This window comes from Etheostoma spectabile, chromosome 22 (assembly GCF_008692095.1).
Source record: "Etheostoma spectabile isolate EspeVRDwgs_2016 chromosome 22, UIUC_Espe_1.0, whole genome shotgun sequence".
NCBI lineage: Eukaryota > Metazoa > Chordata > Actinopteri > Perciformes > Percidae > Etheostoma > Etheostoma spectabile.
Window position 1 is genome coordinate 4,921,238 of NC_045754.1, and position 19,942 is coordinate 4,941,179.

Here is a 19,942-nt window from a genome sequence, read left to right on the forward strand (position 1 = left end):
GTGACTCCTCTTGCTTAACTGCTTGGTCCCTCACAGTTGTTTTTGTGAATGTAAGTGATTAATTGTGTTACATGGACTTATAGTATCATCTCGCATCGGTCGCAGGCCCCTGAATTGAATCATATTTAAATTGTATTTTGGCAGACTTTGTGATTTTCAGTAAATAGTGTATCATTTTTCAAAGAATCAATATAATAGAAATTCAAATAGATTACAATTGTGTTTTTTTGGCTGGTAATTGAGCAAATCTACCAGTCATTTGCCTATTTTACCAGCATTTGACTTGTGGATGGTGCTAATTTTGAACCCTGCTGTATCATGATAAAAAGTGTGATTTACACCCCTGGTATTTATGTTTTTTAATGATCTTAGATGGCGGAAAGGAAGTGCTGTCCATGCATCAGGTGCTGCTCTACCTGCTGCGCAGCAGCAAGCCCCTGGTCCCCGAGGAGGAGATTGCAGACATGCTGCAGTGGGAGGAGCTGGAGTGGCAGAAATACGCGGAGGAGTGCAAGGGCATGATCGTCAACCACCCGGGCATGGTAAGGCCTCAGCTGCACTGTTACAACAGGAGGTGGCTTTGTCTGCTCTTTCAAGGGCATTCGTCGCCCCCTACCCCGACGCTGCAGGAACAAGGCTGTTCCTGTTAGCCTGTGACATGAGCACCCTCACCTATTATCCCCAAGGGCGTTTGCTGTCATCAACATTATTTGGGCCGAAGCTTTTATGTCACAATGAAGTCGGTTAACGTCCTTTTCTCGCCCATATTTTAAAGGATGTACAGTAATTGTGTCTGGGTAAAGGTGAAGATTTCATTGCTAGCTAAAAGGTTGCATATGAACAGTGACCGTGATTGGGTAACCTTTGGCGTAGGTGAAGTATTGAGTCAACAGCTCTTCCTAGCAGGACTGAATTGTTATTGTCAGAGGTTTCCAGATAGGTGGGGGTGTAATAGTCCTCCATCCCTAGACCCAAGCTAAAGATTGGTCTGCCAGTCAGTCTATAAACAAGGTCATAAATAGAGATTTACCTTGCATAGTGATAATAAAACTATCTGGGGCATGGTGAACAACGGTCATCCTCCTTCTCCCTCTTAAATATTTAAATATTGCTTTGTTGGTTGTTATTTTAGAACCATTTAATTCCATTTAAAAGTTTAAAAGCAAGCAGAATTGTGTCAAACAGTTCCCAGTTGTATTATGCAATATTATTGTCATGCCATATGTTAGAAGTATTACCCCTGATTGATAGTAGTGCTGCAACTGACAAACATTTGCTCTATGGATCAATCTGTCAATGATTTTTCATATTAAATGGACGCATTATCAAAAGAGATTTTGATTGATTTGCTGTCGATCAATAAAAAACAATTGATAGTGATCACAACCTTTAATTTGGTAAAGAAATTATGCTCTTGGTGATACAGAATTCAAAACCATGCAGTAGTTGGGGCTCGAGGGCTTGGTAGCCCAATTCAGTCCATACAAGCTCTCATTTTGTAAAAAAAAGTCTGTGATATGTCAAGGTGCCACGTACTTCTTCTAATGAAGTAGTCCGATGCCAATCACACATGCCATGCTCAAGTGATTATTTCACACAGTGGCATAGTCAACAAATGAGGGCACAAATGTCATCAACCTTTAAACAGCTTTGGTGCATTAAAGCATTGGTAAAGAAGCAGTGGATGCTTAATGGCCTAGTGTATATACATGAGCATGCACAAAGTATTTGTGTCTGGATTGTAAACAGGGCAATCATTGAGCTCTTTCATCAAGCCAATCAAACCTGATAATGTTGCTTTAAAGTCAAAATCAAAGACGGCTGGCGACCTCTTGCTCTCAAATCAGTGTTTGTATGCAGGCTGTGACGAGCGAGTGCGGCTAATGTCAAGGTGAGCCCGAGCCTCGAGCCATCTGCCGCGCAGCTCATCACGCCTTATGCTACAGCCCCTTCCTCTGATCTCGCAAAATGCCTGACAGGCTAACTGTGATTTGGGAGTCAGCTGAGCACGTGTTGCTTGTCAATCTCCTTCCTGATAAGAGCGTCAGGGGTTAGCTCGCCATCTCTGACATCACTTTATCATTGTTGTGTGCACGCCGCGAGTCGAATCTGGGCCTCGACGCATTGCACCTCCTTTGACAGAAAACCCTCGTGGCGTGGATTATTTGTGATTTCACATATTGGTAGCAGGTGAAGGAATCATGGTTGACGTGTAGCGATGTGAATGGGTTAATACCAAAACGTGACTCACTGTACTGACTTCTTTCACCCTAGAAACCAAGCTCAGTGCGTATCGACCAACTGGACAGGGAGCAGTTCAACCCAGATGTCATCACCTTCCCCATCATCGTTCATTTTGGGATCAGGCCGGCTCAGCTCAGCTATGCCGGAGACCCTCAGTAAGATCGCATTCATACACACACACACATGCACACAGACACAGAGACACACACACACACACACACACACACACACACACACACACACACACACACACACACACACACACACACACACACACACACACACACACACAGTGTATTGTCTCCCTCGTTCCCTCCACTCCTTACTTACCTGCGCTCTCCCAGGACACTGTGAGGGCAGAATCTTTTGTGTCATGCATCAAGGAGGACAAGAGCGCCGTATGTTGAAGAGGAGGGAAGATAGACAGATGGAAATATAGGGAATCGAAGGATGAGGAGACGATTGGCGTGACATTTTCACATGCATCTTCACGGGCCCCGGGTTTCCGCTGGGTGCCTCCGCCGAGGGAGCTGCTGCGGCTTATGTCTCGTGAATAGTAATGCCACACACGCCATAGGGCTGTATACTGTACTGTGCCGCTGCATAATTAACAAAAGCAGAGTTAGATTATCTGAGCTGCGGTCTCCAAGGGGTTCAAAGAGATGCAACAACACCAAGCCTACACCAATCAAAAGTCAGCACACAACTTGGCTTCTGTGCTCTCACTCCAAATTGAAACCTGTGGATTTCTTTTTAACTCGCATATCGGGTCTCAATCGCAGCAGTCAGGAGGAGGTGCAGGAGGAAAGCATTGAGGATGATCGTTTGGAAATCCATTAAGGCAGAACTAGTTTGCTTCTTCCCCATTGACTAATGTCCCCTATCCCCCTGCCGCTACATTTTAGCCGCCTGTCCGCTGAGCTCTTTCATCCCTGTGCACCCTGCCGCCACGTCAAACTTCTTAGAGCGGCAGACAACAAGAAATTTATGGATGGACTGGGACATCATTAGCTGATCCAGAAACAAGTAGTAAGTCGGTGTTGATTGCGGTAGCGGCAATGCCACAGAGAGGGAGCCCTGGTCACAGCAGCAGCATATATTAACTCATGAGACTGAAGAAGCTATGTTGTCTTCATCGCACATATCCCAACAATAAAGAGGATGAGAGAAACGTATAGGTTCAGGGCCTCAACTCAAGCTTCTTCAGCTCCATCATGACAGCTGAGGCAAGAATGATGACATGTCAGAGGTCAGGGAATGTAAAGGAGAGAGAGCAGAATGGAACATGAGAGAAACATGATGGAAGGATTGCGGGATGAAAAAGGACATGAATGGCATGCAGACACACAAAGTGAAAACTGAGTGTAAGAGACTGAGAGGCTGATTGAAACTAGGAGACGGAAGCGACAAAAGCGATAGTTTTATGAACAAGCCACATAGTCTCTTTTCTGTAAAAGTGATCACACAATTTCACAGGGTTGGACCAAGTAACTTTCCTGTAACACAAGTTTGAGTTGACTGCTCTCACATTTACGCCACAGTAACACATATGGATTCAGAGTGGCCGGGTCACTCACGTCTACCACAAGCTTGACGTTTAGCACATAATTTACATACTTAGCTCTGATTGGGCTGTTTTATTTCTCACACTGCCACTCTACAAGCACACAGGTGAAGTAGTTAATTTCCTGAAGTGCTCTGTTCCCGTGCGTTGTTTTTCTTTTTTAAGCCCTAGCAGCTCGTTAAAGTCATATTGTTGTGAGTTCAGAAACTGAAATTTTTATACTTGACAGGAGTAGAAAACAAATACGTGCCTGAGTTTGTTGAGGAAAAGTAAATGAACGTGTTTGGCTGTCATCATGTTGCCTCTTCCGTGCGTCAAAGGATTTTTTGGTTAAAATTAGAACTTTCTGAATGATTCAGCTTCATGCTGCTGGGCACCTTTTCAGTGCATTCGTTCTCAATAAATTGCATCCTGTCATGTTTCTAGTGTTTGAGTCCATATGTTTGCATGGGGGGGGGTGTGTAGTAACATGAATCAGCAGAAAAAAAACTAGAGGGAGATCCTAAATGCACACCTAATGTACTGCTACAAAGCAATAGATATCATTTCTTATGCATAGTTAAGTACAATGAAAAACTGTGAATGAGCAAAATTTAAGTTGTAATGGAGCCACTTCTAATTTCAAATCAATCTATAAAGATGTGCTTTTTTTCAAAATTTTCCCTCCACTGTGCAGAAAAACACCAGTTTCCCTAAATTATATTTTTACAGATAGTTTGTTAGTTAGCTTTATTAGTTCCTAACTCTTTTAAAACACCAAAGTCACACAACCACACAAACAAACTAACCGATCAACAAAGTGGTAGACCAGAAACTCCTCTGTTTTGCTAGGTTAAATTCTGTTTTTGTCAATGGAGTCTGGTAGGTTTGAAGAGAGCAAAGATAACGGCTTTAGTTCCCTGTTTGACAGCAATGTAAAGCAGTGAATATTCAAAATATATCTGCTTTATAGTCTACTGTAGGTAATACTCTGACTATGAACAGGTACCATTTTACAACCCCACTCCAAAACATCCAAACTATCCCTTCAAGGTAGTCGTGTTCTGTAATCTAGCTGATAAATGATGACAGTGATGAGGAAATGTATCAGGGGTCTATAAGGTTGGTTAGACTAGTGAGAAGCATGGAATGAGTGTCCCTCGTTCTCACAAGTGTCAATTATGCAAACACGAAGACACACAGTCATTCAACTGCATAGCACGTTTTAAAAACTTTAACGTACCAACCCCCCCCCCCCCCCCCCCCCCCCCCCCCCCCGGTTTTCCCTGGCATCTTTTACAAAATATTTGCGTCCAAACGGATCCATTAGTAAATGACTCAACACGCTTTCTTATATTCCAGGCTTATAGGTGGCAATGTTTCTGCTACAGAAATTCACCAACAAACGGAGAAGAAGAGGCGGAGCATGCACATAAAGCGCGCTGTATACAAACTGTATATTTTGCCCTAGTAACCCTAATAGGCTCAATATCTTCTCCAGCAGGAACACCAGCATGTAGTCCGCCATTGTTGTTGTTTTGAGACATCGTTGCTGGATAAGAGGTCGAAGGCTACAGGTCAAGGGGTGTGTTGATGACATCATCAACACGCAAGTATGCGGCTTTGCCGTCCAAACGAAAACGCAAAGGCGGCGGTTTAAAGATTTTTCACAGTTGACCATGTTTTAAAAACAGTCGGTGCATTTACAGATTTACATGTGCATTTACACCAAAAAGCGTGTGGATGGTCCCTCAATCAGTATATTAAAAAAATTGATAAAACAAAAAAAAATTGTAAAAGGCGACAAAAGTTTCACACGCAAAAAACACAAAGGCTACAAAAACATTACTTTAAAAAAAAGTGTCAAACCTTTTGAAAAATGATCGATAAAAAATCAACAAGCTACACACAGAACTAAAGGAAACTTGAAAAGGTGACAAACGTTGAAAAATGCAAATAAAACATAGAGAAATCGAAAGAAAAAAAAGAACCTAGTGATGATTTATGTGGTGATGTTTTTTGGGGGTGATTATGGGGTGATGTTGTTCTCCCCCATGTAAAGTAATTTTGTCGGTGAAGTCATGTTTGAGTAGAGCCGGAACGTTCACATACAAGATATCTATGTGTGGATGCCAAGTAGCCAGTACGTTTGCAGATAGATGAAGCCAGCAATGCTACAGAGACCATGCTTGCAAAGTGACTAGAGATAGGAAACAGGAGAGAGGATGAGAACAGAAAGAAAGAGGCAGCATATGCTAATGAAAGCATGTGCAGGGAGTGGCGAGAGCCGCGGCAATGCTACCCTGAGAGTACACAGCGGATCTGTGGAAAGGTCATTGGAGCGGATTGGGGACGAGGGGGCCTCCCAGGCTGGGTAGACTTTCTCTCTCGGTTTCACTCTCTCTTCCTTCCCTTCTCTGTCTCTCGCCCGCTCAGGCTGCTTCAGTGCGGAGGTGCTGGTGAGCTAATAATCGGGGCGGTAAAGCCGTCTCATTCCCTCGTCTCAGTCTCTAATGAAGTCCCCACTATTAAAGCTCTATAATTCTTCTATTCCACAGTTCCACCCCCACGTCTCTCCTTTTCCTTCCTTCCTTGCTCACTTTTCTCTTTCTTCTTCTCCTTCTGTATGCCTCTCTGCCCTTCTCTCTTTCAATGCACCATCCTGTCCCCCAAACCCCAGCACCTTACCCCTCCAGCCCTCCAATCATAATTGAATAACTCTGGGTAAATGAGGAGAAAGTCTCCTGAATGGGAGCAGAACGGTCACACTCGGCCCTCAGTGCATCAATCAGGCGGTCTGATTGAAAAGGGAGAGCGAGGAGGGGGGAGGGGTTGAGAAAGGGTAGGTGGTTAGTATGGCGGCTACATGTCACCTTGCCGATAACTCCTGCCTTTTTGCACATGCAAATGAGAGCAAAGACAATAGGTTTTTATAGAAAATGAGAATAAGGTGGTTATGAGATAGCTCTCGAGGCATGCGTCGGGGCTACTCGAATGTTTCATTACTTCCATCTTTTTTTTTTACAAGAAAATAAAAATGCGGTGAAGTGCAAATTGTGTGTGTGTGTGTGTGTGTGTGTGCGTGTGTGCGTGCATCTTTGTTCAGTTCAAACTGATTTCTGGAAACAGAATATTCTGTGTCCACTGCCCTCACACACAAGCAGCTGATGCAATAATAGCCGAAGGCAACTGTTGTATTATGTTTAATATCGGGCAAGCTGCAGATAAAATATTGATCTGTTGTTGCAAAGCAGGGGAGTGAGGGTGGCGACGGACTCCTGTCAGTCTGACATTTTATTTGCTGTTTGCAGGTACCAGAAGCTGTGGAAGAGCTATGTGAAACTACGCCACCTTCTGGCCAACAGCCCTAAGGTCAAGCAGATTGACAAGCAGAAGCTGACACAGAGAGAGGTAAGTTGAAAGAAAAACAAACACACTTTGATATTTTTTTTCTTTTGTCACACTCTATTACTATTTTAACATTGTCAGGTGGCTTGCACTTGTCACGCGATTGTGGTGCAGTGTGCTTTCAATTTAAATATTTTGGGAGCTCATTTTCCTGCAGATATCAAAGGTTCTGCTGAAACACTGGAGCGTTTGCACTTTCTGCAGAAATAAGAGCAAAAAACTATTACTATTATTCCCGCTGTGCGCACTGATTCAAATGCTGCTTATCTGGAACACGCCGCTGGTAGTCCCAGTTATTGCCTGAAAGTAACAAGGATGCTGTTGTCACCAAACAAAAGTGAGACAGCCCAAACTTACAAAGGCAACCTTATTTTCCTGCTCTGTTTTCACACATTTAATGAGATGCCACGACAGATGCATTTGAAAATATTGCATCCACGGCTTTGCCTTGTGCATTAGTACCATGTCCATAAGACTACATACGTGTTATTTGATGTTAGAAATAGTATTTTTCTTTCCAATGTATAGTAATTGGTTCCACTGAACTGTAACTTTGACTAAACAGTCCAGCCGTTACATGTATGGGCAACTCTTGATTATTCACGAAACGTTCACACTCTCAAGACTCGAGAGAAAATAGAAGAATTTTATTTTTGCATTTGCATGATTTTGGATTTGCATGATGACAGATCGCACCATCGACTATATAACGGTGACTATTTTTGATTTACTGTCCTCTTGCTTCAGGCCTTTTCCTCCAGGATGTTTAGCTCAGAAATATCATTATTTTTTGTCTTTCTCTCCTTTTGTCTTTACTTCAGGCATGCATACTTTGCCATTAGTTGGTGTGGGAGGACGGCGAGTCTCTTTTACTCAATTTAATATTGCATAATTTTGATGAATTTACAGCTCCAAATAAAACTGCTGTAATTGCTCTCCTGAGTTGAGCGTTAAGGTCAAACCACCAACAGGGATTGAGAATGATAAAAGGTTTCGATTTAGTGAAGTAATGACCATGGTAGCCACAGGGAATCGCAGCGTACAGGTGCTGTGTGTGGCCTGAAAGTGCTTTGTCCCGCCATATCTCTCATGTAGGGACTGCTGCAGTGTCTCTACAGTAGATACAGCTCTTTTTTTAATTTATTTTTTTATTTTTACTATCTAAGGCTTTGAGTGTGTCTCTTCCTTCGGTCTGTTTGATACACTCTGAACCAATAATGAGTAAGAACTCAGAGCTCAATTAGCTTGTTTCCCAGGTAGCTCGGCGAAGCTCTTCAGCTAACGGGCCTTGACAATCCTACTGTCAACCTGCACTGAAGCAATTAGTGAACCCAAACACATGCACACTCACACACTGGGTCCGTCAGCCTCCACCACAAGCATTAGCCATGTCAGGTGTCTCTTCACTGCAGTGGCAGTGAGGCATCTCTACTTATGTAATGCCCCGGGGAACACTCAAGCTTTCTGTGTAAATGGTTTTTCAGTGAAAGACTAAACGCATTGTCTACCATTAAGAGTCACCCTGTCAGGTGCTCCCAGCAATGTTGTGCTTCTCCAGCTGGCTCTTTGATACCTTTGTGCTCAGTCTGGAGTCCACAGAGCTCCATGGAGACCAAAGGTGTGCGTCTTGGCTCGGCCTGGCCTTCACACCAGGGAGTACGCCTCTTTGCATCCAATTCCAAATCTCAAGCTTAGAGCATGTAGGGTTTTGTGTGTGGGTGTCTGGGTGTGGGTGGGTGGTGTGGCATTAAGGGACATGCAGTCTGTTCGTGTGTGTTGCCTGGATGGAAAGCCAAACACATGACTGGGCCTCAAACACACAGACCAATAATGTCTCCAAAAACACTTCCAACTCTTTTTCCGATGATTTTGCATTCAAAACATAACAATTTCATTGTTTTTTGCTGAACCGTCTTTACAAATTCATGTTATAAAACATTTGCGTGACTGTATTTAAAATGAATGTTACTTTACTATCTCCCATCTCTAATTTGAATAAGTATTCAGCCCTGAGTTGGTGCTTTGGCAGTGAATTCAGCTTTGAGTCTTCTTTATCAGCGCGGCATATGTGGATTTGGGGATTTTCTCTGATTCTTCCTTGCAGATTTGGCCAAGCTCACTCAGAGCTGTATGAGGAGCATCTTTGAAAAGCTATCTTCAACTCATTCCACAGATCTCTCCATTGGTCTCAAGTCTTTGCTTCTGCTGGGGCACACAAGGACTGAACACTATTTTTCTCAGTTGATTCCAGAGTTGATTGGGATGTGTTCATAAGGATAATTCTCCCGCTGCAACATATCCTTGTCCCAATCTGGAGATTTTAGCACTTGGATTTAGTTAGTTTGTCCTTAAAGTTTTATAAAGCAATTAACAGAAATATTCTACAGTCACAGATACAAAGTAAATAGAAGGTGACACTATTAATAATAGTTTATAAAGTTTCCTATTTAAACAGCAGACTTTTTCTACATTACTACATTAGATATTCATTTTGTCAAAAGCAACTTATGATACGTGCATTTAACCTCCATAGGAACAGGTAGATGTTATTAAAAAACAAAAAAAGAAGAAAAAAAAAGTTCATCTTCCCCAAACAAACATCATTATGGGCTAAGTGTATTCCAAGAAGAAAGGTCAAGAAGGTTGCCAAAAACATTAAGATTTGTCCTCTGGCAACTATGAATACCCACTGCATATTTTATTGACATCTGGTCAGTTCAATCTCATCAGTTCTGAGAGACTATATGCTGAACCACCTCTAGCCTTGCATTGCTCAACCAATGTGAACAATAGAATAAGCTAAAGTCTCCTAAATTAATCTGCAGAAGTACCAGCAAGCAAAGGAAGCACACGTGCAACAGATGTGCTCTTGCCTTCCGCAGGCAGGGAATTTCAGACATTGTCTTTGGTGTTTGACCTCGACTTGATGCGAAACACCAAACACTCCTCTCAGCAGAAGGATTCGATGATAAAAGTCAAATGGGCCGTGTCTTGTCTGTTTGACCGGCAGAAAGTTAGTCGGTCTGCCTCCCCTTTCCAGGTCAGTTATTTACTTTTAGTACTTCTGTCCATTCCCTGACCCTGTAGAAAGCCTTGTGTAAACAAATTATTTACATATCATTCTCACTGCGCTGCGATTACTGCTTTCCATATACAGTGGCTGGCTGTCCACGGAAAGATTTGTTGTGTGTGTGGTTGCGCATGCATGTGCTGCGCGTGGGTGAGCGTGTTCACTTTGATGCACAGTTCAAAGTAGGATGGCATTATTTATTCATGCCTTTGTTGTTCTTATTTCCTCCGCGAGTCAAAAAAAAAAATCCTGGCGTTCCATTTTAGGCAGATCACGGCAAACTCAGACTGGAGTCGATGACTCTCAGTTGAATGAAACACATGCGTGCACACACACATTAGGAGGTGCAGTCTGTCAATACATCTTCCATCTCGGTTGTTATTTGTAGGACCCTCTTGTCTCAGACTCCCCCCTTCCTCCATCGAATTTTCAGTTATTTGCTGTAGGGCTGACATGATGCTATGTATGTATGTGTGTGTGTGTGTGTGTGTGTGTGTGTGTGTGTGTGTCTGTGTGTTTGTGTATGTGTGTGTTTGTGTCTGTAATGATTCCTGCTGCTACTGCTGCTGCTGATGGAGGTGCCTCCAGTGTCTTGCGTGATGGTCCTAATGGGCAGGCAGGTGCCTTGGCTCCCGGTGACTGGTACTGATGCCTCCGTATCAGCTTTCCTACACCTAGTACCGCCACTGCCCACAGCCATGCTGACCCATTGCAGTGCCTCAATTAGCCGGGATCAGCAGAACTGTCACTGCTCCTGTTGATCCTGTCCACCACTCCACTTTATGTCATGCTATGGTGGTTTCAGTTTATTGCATGTGCCAGCCTATGTGTTGGGGGAGCTGGAGCGCAAGAAGGGAGGGGGTGAGGGCAGCGTAGGGTTTTCAGGATGGGAGCCGTCCCTGAAGGCTGTGCTCCGGCAGATCAATAATTGACTGGCTGATTGTTTGGCAGGAAGCTCTTCAGAAGATCCGTCAGAAGAACACTATGCGCCGTGAGGTGACAGTGGAGCTCAGCAGTCAGGGCTTTTGGAAGACCGGCATCCGCTCCGACGTCTGTCAGGTAACACTCGTCAACTCTTTGTATGCACACACACTACACTCATACATGCTGCAGAACATACCCGTGGATCTAACGCGTGAAAGCATACCTACATAGAGCTACATGCACTTACTTACTCAAACACACACACATGTACGTAACATTTACATAATCTTTACATAATATATATCTTAACAGTTAACAAAACAAACTGTACCAACCTGCTCCACCAAACATATCAAACCAGCCTATTATCGACAAGAAGCACCTTTTAAAGCGTGAACATGTTCTAACACAGAGGTGTCCAAAATCTTTCATATGAAGGGCCAAAATGTATCTGGAGAAAAAAAAACACGTGGATGTTGAATTCTTGCCATTCTCCGTAGAAAAAACGTACATCGGTAATTTAAATTGGAAGTTTACCAGCACTGTGCTTTACATTGCTGTTAAACTCAGATTATGTACTTTTTAACTGCACAAAATGTACAATTTTTAGTAATTACTTTTAAAATAAGAGGAAAACAAGCATGAGCATGTCAAATCCATGGCGAGCACGTGCCAAATTTGGCCCCTGGCCCCAGATACACTGCAGAGGCAAGAACACAAACAATAATAATTTAAGTAAGACACTTGAAATACTTTATGATCAATAGAATTAGAAACAATTAGGGCGACAAACCTGTTTTTTTTAAACATATGTTCTGTATAAATATACAGTTTACATACCCATGCTAAAGTTGTCTAAAAAGAGGAATAAAAAAAGAAATTGATGGAAATTGATCTTAATGCCTTAAATGCCAATTTTCTCTGTGAATGAATAATGTATTGTAAATAAATAAATGTGTATACATAAGTATACACACCCCTATGTTAAATTCTCATAGAGGCATGCAGATTTTTATTTTTAAGGGTAACTTTCCAATGCAAATCAAACCAGCTATTAGGCTAACGCAAATAAAACCATGCCAATCTCTAGGTATGGTGAAGGGTATGTCATGATGTGGGGCTATTTTTATACTAAAGGCCAACTGACAGCACTGCTTTAAATAATTAAAGGTCAATCAAGCTTTTTAGTTAGACTGTTCCATAGGTTGGGTTTAACACCAATTTGTACTTTGCTGTGACTTTTAAAACTGAATCTGAGATCACACACTGGTATCTATAAGGTAAGAGTCTCAGCATTCTAAACAGCAGCCAGACCAGGAGCAGCCTGAGAAGTTATCAATAAAAGATTTAAATCAATAATAAACCGACGACAGCCAACGCAGGGCAGACACATTCTCAGTGCTATGCTCATATTTAAAAAAAAAACAATTCTGCCTATTACTGGTTCTATTTTCCTGGGCAGTGAGAGAATATTACTGTTTTTTTACCTCCAAAAAAAGAGGTTTGGATATTTTTGCTAAACTTATAGTAACTGTAATACACCACAATGATCCTTTAGATTTTCCCATACATGCATACAGCAGTATTTCCACTCAGACAGACACAGACTAGTGCTCATAGCATAGCCACAGCCAGATACTTGTGATCTTTCCACACATTGCGTCACTTCTCTATTCAAGTGTCAAAATCTGTGTAAAGAAAGTGGACTCCCACAGAGCCTGAGCAACCTTACCTTTCATTAATGAATGTCTCAGACCTGACATTTTATTTATATACAACTTCACCACAAGTCAGTCTGGCAAGAGCGAATGTACCCTTATGTCTCTGCATGCACTTATTAGCAACCAAACAAACCAGGATGGAATTTAACCTTCACACGGTCTTTATGTTATCTGGATTTTGGGGGAAGTGGGACAACTCATGCAGCTTACAGTTCCATGCGTGCATACAATTCAGCATAGGTGTCCCTAATGACACTTGAACCATAACCCTGATTGTTTTAGGGCCATGCTGTGCCTACTGAACTATACAGAGCTGCATTTGTCGGGGTAATGAAATGGACTTCTTTTATTTACTGTCTGTTCCGATATTCTCTGCCTGTTACTCAAAAAAATAATTGACATCAGCGTTGCAGATCTTGTTCTCTGAACACATCCCCTATCCATGTATGCAGCGAGGATAGCCTACAGCTGAGACCCATGCTCACATTTGGAGAGGAATGACAGAAAGTTCTAGCCTCGCAAACCAGACCTCTCTTACAGCAAGGTCTTGCAAAGAAGGATCCGATCCATAATTGCTGGCCAATTATATTTGCTTCAAGCTGTACTGCTACGACTAATTGGTTCATGAATAATTTCAGTTCGAACTGCAGTGGTACACTCTGCACAACGTGTGACACAGTGAGACATAACGGCAAAACTAGTCCATACTTTCTCAAATCTAAAAGCAGGCACTCTATTCAAAATCAACCCCCTCGTTACTAACATCACTAGGCTAGACCAAGATTGTTTCACTTGAAATGCTCTGTCAAGGACCAGGCTACCCACATGTATTCATCAATGTTATATTTGAATGTGTATTTTTTGATTCTCTGCATTTCCCTGCTTTTTCTTCCTGCCTTTTTTGTGTCCCTGATCACATCCATGTGAAGGCTATCAGTCGATTTTTCATTTCAGGGAAAGGCAGCTTGTTTTTCCTTCATCATCAGAGATAACAACTGTGGGTGGGTCTTTATTTAGAGCCACAGTGTGGTGCATTTATTTATCATCACTTACTATAATCAGCTCACATATATATACCACATAATCCAGGCAGAGCACGAGGGAATACACCTCTACATCTGAATTTGCAGGTAAGTAGGTAGGAAGTTAGATCATATTGCTACTGCAAATTTGAATTGCTTTAATACTTTTGGCATTGCTGAATATGTTGCCTAATAAAATCTCTTCAAATAAGTTGAAGTGAGTAAGTCTTAAGCCTCACAATGACATCTCTATTGCACAAGATAACCGTGTACATCAGTGTTAATGTTTATTTTTGTATTCCGTACAAAACAAATGGTTGTGATTGAATGGAAAACAAGTCGGCATAACCATTTTATTACATTCCAGTGAATTAAATTCTGATATAGTGAATTAAAGCGCAATTTAAAATTCATGCTTGTAATATTTGAGCCAGGGGAAAAGAAAATTCAGGCCGCCGGTCCGGTTGGACGGTGTCCAAACGGCCTAAACGTCATCCGTGACAGTAAATTAGATATTCCCCACCTTTTAATTACCAGAGAATCAACTTTAACAGCCACCCACTTCGCTTCTCTCCACACACACATGCTCAGTCACTCCGGCAGTCATCAGAACAGGTCAGGAGCTGTAGACACGAGCAGGGCCCGGCTTTGTTAATTGGCTGCTTAACAAGGCCTGGGGAGTGTGACACCACGGCCCCTGTGATGGCCCCAGGGCTACGTAGCAGCACTGCTTGTAGCTGCCGGGCCTCTGGCTCACCCTCCCCAGTAGCATTAATTAAAACATGCATGGCTCCCTCCTCTCTCATGTGGTGGCACAGGGTTAATGTGTGTACACCAGCCCTTGCTACAGTTTCTCAGCCACTTGATAAGCCTCCCCTAATGATTCTGTAGATTGGCTCTCTGACTGTTGGACTAATTTGCTGACCACTGCTTATTGTTCTTCTGCTGTTCATTCTTCTGTTCTCACTTCACTCACAACTCTTTTCCTTCCCTTTGTTGCACTCAAAACTTTTTTTTCCTTTCAATATGTGAGGGTCAGAGGGGGGCTGTCAGTGTTTGTCCGAATGTAAGTGTGTCAACGATACGAAATGGTCTTCGATTTGACTGTCCTGTCCAAATGTGAATTCCCCTCCTTTCTGTCATTCCCTCTCACAGTGCAGCGATTGGCTTTTTGATTATTTCATCTCTCTGTTGCAGTGCACCACTTAATAAATAATGACTGGATGATTGATTTCTCCCTGCCTGTTCCTTCTATCAACTCTCCCCCTTTCTTTCTTGCAATCTCTTCATCACGTTCTGGCAAAACACGCTCCCCTTACTCTTCTTTCATACAAGGCATGATCCTTAGTCTCTATCTCTTCCTGTTTCTTCCCATTTCCAATTTTGTCTTGCCCTTTTTGCCAGTTCTCTCTGTCCTCCACAGCACGCCATGATGCTGCCTGTCCTCACCCATCACATCCGGTACCACCAGTGTCTGATGCACCTGGATGCGCTCATTGGCTACGTCTTCAAGGAGCGCTGCCTCCTTCAGGTAATGCACAGCCATGACAGCTCCTTACTTACAAAGTGATGTGACTCCTTCCCCCAAACCAAGCTGCATTATTTAAAGGCTGGCATAGTTGATAAACTAACAGGATACATATGGGTAGGCAAATCCCTGCAGTTCTTTTAGACACAGTGTATAGACCGATAAAAAAAAGTAAACCTTTTGTGCTGGAGCGTCTTGTGCACTGAGATCCAGGGAGGAAGCGTTTGCCTCATTACTCTGCCCATTCCACCTCTGTAGGGATAGTTCAGGTGGAAACAGGGGCTCAGGAGTCAGCTAAGGTAACCCACACACCGGCCTGAGTCATATCTCTGCAACAAGCAGCACAGGTCTGCTGTGAGTTGCAGTGACAGTAGTCAGGACAACAGCAGCCTCCTCCGTAATGCCAGCTCTCCCCTGTCAGGTCCGCAGCCTCGAGCTGTGTGCTCTTGGAGTAAGCCCCACGGCTGCCTCCAGCAATATTGAAGAGCTGTCATAACCTGATACATAAGAAATCAATGTGTTGTAGCCCATACATAGTTAAAAAGGGAAAGGATGCATTAAGTTTCACTCAAGGGGGTGTGTGTGTGCTTGTGCTTGTGCCTGCCTGCCTGCCCGACTGCCTGCCTGCTCTGGGTGTGTTTATGTGCCTGCGTGTTGCACCTATCGATCAACAATTGGCCTGTTTGTAGTATATATAATGATGACCTGTCATTACGAGTGCTAAAAAAAGAAAACATTGACCTGCTGTGAGGCCAGCCGGTGGCCGACAAGCTGCAGCACTTTCATTGAGGAGACGCCCATTTGATCTTGACGTCTGTCTCTTGGGGAAAAGTTAATGGATTTGTCCCTAACTCTTTCAATTCCTTCATATTCCAAAAGAGACACACAAAAGAAGAAACAATCACTTTAATCATGACAGCTCGCATACAGACCTCTGCACTGTGTGTTGCCTGTCTGACTGCATCGCAACTCTGTCCACTGAGGTGTTAATACCATGACATTACTGTGTGTGTGTGTGTGTGTGTGTGTGTGTGTGTGTGTGTGTGTGTGTGTGTGTGTGTGTGTGTGTGTGTGTGTGTGTGTGTGTGTGTGTGTGTGTGTGTGTGTGTGTGTGTGTGTGTGTGTGTGTGTGTGTGTGTGTGTGTATAAAGCAGTGGCTGTCAACACTTCAACACTACTGGGACTAAAATGGCCCAAGTCGGGAGCCATCATTGCTGAGCTTACAGCACCTTCCTCATCTACTGCACACACACAGATCAGCAGCTAATATCCCACAGCACACACACTTTTTGTCCAGAAAGGTTTGGGCAGAACAGTTGCAGTAGTGCCATGGTGCTTGTTCAAACAGCCCTTTCTGAGTCAAAACTGATTTCCGATCTGCCATCACTTCCCATGTGTCTCCTTTCTAATAGGATGATCACACGTTATGAGTTGAAGGTTTTCCACCGGCGGTTTATTCGTTTCTAACATGAGAGAATGCGGTAGCACTCTGTGATTGCATTATAAATGAATTGTGCTTTGATTTGTTTGTGTGCTCTGAATTAATTTAGGTTTAGGTGTATATAATGTATGGGTGAATGATTTTCAAACCACAAGCAGTATGGGTGTCTAAAGAATACTCCAGTGAAAAGTCTTTTGAGTGGCTATAAGATGGCCAAGACTTCAAAATTGGCTTTAGAAAGTAGAATTATTACTTTGTTTAGCCACAGAGAGTGAGTGTTGTAAATGTTGTGAAGAGTGTTTTATGTTTAAGCAATGGTTTGAGTGGTTTTTAAGAAGGTTTTGTTGATTTGTTTTGCCAGTAGTGCAGTGCCCCTTCAAAACGTACCTGTTCGGAACGGGCCCGTTGCTTGGCCTCCGGTATTGCCGCTTGAGAATTTCTCAAGAACTGCTCATCCAAACAACTTTACTCTAGACACAGCGCTTCCTTGGGTCCGAAGAAATGCACCTGCCCTGACACAGTTGTGTCCCCTAGCTATGCTAGAATATATGCATCATTTGCTAACAAACGGCTATTCAAGACAATGCTATTTCCAGGAACATCAGTTACATCGCTGATGCTTGACATGTTTAAGTTTGTAACAATGTCACATCTCCGGTCTCTCTTTCTTCATCGGTTCTTGAATGTACTGTAGCGTTCCAGGATGCCAATCGGTGGTGTAAGAGTTAATAGGGGTCCCCTTTCAATACACCACAAAGTTTGCAGACTATTCTCATGGAATGGCGTATGTATGACACGCCAATTTGTATGCCAATATCTGTGTGATATCAAGACGCATACTCGCCTTTTAACCCTGTTTGGCCTCCAATGACTTACATTACCTTGTGATAACTAGTAGTATGCTTTTCTAACTCAAACATTAGGTATCATTTCCTATAAATGAGGTTTTTGACCATAAATTCCAAAAATAACTGTAATTCTAAAGTTAATAAGTTAGTCACTTTTTTGACGTTTTCAACACTACATAACACGAACATTGAAAAAAAGCGTCGAAAGGGGAAAAAAAGAAAAAGTTAAAAACGGTGTTAAAAAGCATTGATTTTCATTTTTGACATGATGACAACAGAAGGGTTAAAGATATTTTTAGGCCTTTATTTCCACAGGACAGATGATGACATGAAAGGGGAGAGAGAGGGGGAATGACATGCAGAAAAGGGCCGCAGGTCGGAGTCGAGGAGTAAACCTCTGTATGTGTGCGCCTGCTCTACCAACTGAGCCAGCCCGGCCACCACTGGAACCTTTTTTAACTCCTATAAATCCAAGTCAATGCTCTCCGTGAAGTAGCACATGGTGCCTGGTCAGGCTCAGGCTGTAAAGAAGTAGCTTGACGCTGCCATCATGTACGCCCACAGTCCACTCTGAGGGAAAAGGAGTGTGGGATGTAGAGTGGTACCAACTAGATATACTATATTTGGCCTCATCTTTCATGCACCATACTAGTTCTAGAGAACATCTCTTGAATATGGCTGGTGCTCTCCTTTTGAGGACTTAAGTTGCACAGGATTACTTAAGGCTGTTTTATACTTGTACGTAAAATCGGTCGGAAAGATATAATGCTATTTGCTCTATGAAAGACATTGATAAAGACGAAACCTAAGAACATTTACTCGATCATTTTAACCAAACAGATTCTTTTGGCACCTATAGCACATTGTGCATCACCACAATTCTGTAAACATAGAAGCTTCGATGAAGAGAAGGGAGAGCATTGCAGCACTTGGAGCGCTTTAATTGTGCAGGCCTAATACTTAGAGAAGAGTACTACAGAGGAATGGGACTTTGGCTGCCGTTCTTGGTTTGGGACAGTTGAATTGGTATTTCAGGATGGGAATTTTTGTTCCAGCTGTGATGGGTAATAAGCTGTACTCCCATTAAAGGAATGAGAATTTATTTCCCTTTTATCATATTTTTTCTTAGAAGAGATGAAAGCAGCAGATTGTCTGGGGAACAGAGTTTGGTGGGTCTGTACAGAATCAACGCTTGTTTCCGGCTCATTCTTTGTAATGTTTTAATGAACGCATGTCTGTGAATCAGAACTGCAAAGCAAACATATGTCCTAAATGTTTATCATCACTGTACTATATTTAATCAGCAAAGCCATGAGAACATCCTTTGATTCTCAGAGCAGCAACATACCTGCTATTTCAGTGCAGAATGACATTGTGCTCGTGGCATGAGGTGACTGACAAAAACCCAGCCTGAACGAGTGCGAGTAACCCCCCCCCCCCTCCCCCGCCTGGCAGTGGAGCCACGACCCTTTGAAGCTCCTCTTCTGAAATCCTCCCTGTTAAACATTTAACATGTACAACTTGTGGGGTTGGGGTTGGAGAGACATGTGTTCATGGTCGCCACGTGCTTCCGCATTCCCACATCCACTAGACCCTCATATTCCTACCCCCCCCTGTTGCTTCATCCCCATTCTTCACTTGTGACCCATGCTGACAGAATGAGAGGCATCACAGAGGATCTCAATAATTTAACTGTACAAGTCCTCGGCCCCGGCTCTGATATTGCATGCTTTTGTTTGTGTGCCCCCACGGATGCGGCTGGGACTCTGCGTACAAAAATACCAGAATATTTTATTTGTTTTGTTATTCATGGCGATGCATGCCCAGCCATGTGATTGAGGTGTCCACCTATTTCAAATAGAGCTGGCCTGAATACAATTTTACAGGCTTTGAATATTTACATGCATTTGTGTGCGAATATTTGGATACTCCTTACAGCTAATGACAAATGTTAAATGATAACGTTGTATGATACAATGCACGGCATGGCCTACGTGGACTAAAATATGTTGTGTGATGCAGACACAGAGCCAGCAGTTAACCAAGCTTTTGGCTAAAACCGAGCATTAGCCTAGTCAGCTAACCATCACACGCACAGAGACCAAATTTAGACCATTTCCCCATTGACAAAGCACACTATAAATCAATCCTATTAGCATGCTAGCAATAGGGGTGGGAATCACCAGACACCTC

At 42.9% G+C, this 19,942-nt stretch overlaps 1 protein-coding gene across 3 annotated transcripts in view; it reads left to right on the top strand.

Annotated features, from left to right (window-relative positions):
• Positions 1-19,942, top strand: part of drosha (drosha ribonuclease III) — a 102,643-nt gene that overhangs the window by 19,243 nt on the left and 63,458 nt on the right. For all 3 annotated transcript variants that reach the window (XM_032503464.1, XM_032503462.1, XM_032503463.1), the window contains exons 13-17: positions 373-542; positions 2,275-2,399; positions 7,099-7,198; positions 11,217-11,324; positions 15,356-15,463. In XM_032503464.1, the coding sequence (XP_032359355.1) occupies positions 373-542; positions 2,275-2,399; positions 7,099-7,198; positions 11,217-11,324; positions 15,356-15,463 (611 nt within the window). The remainder of the gene's footprint in view (positions 1-372; positions 543-2,274; positions 2,400-7,098; positions 7,199-11,216; positions 11,325-15,355; positions 15,464-19,942) is intronic.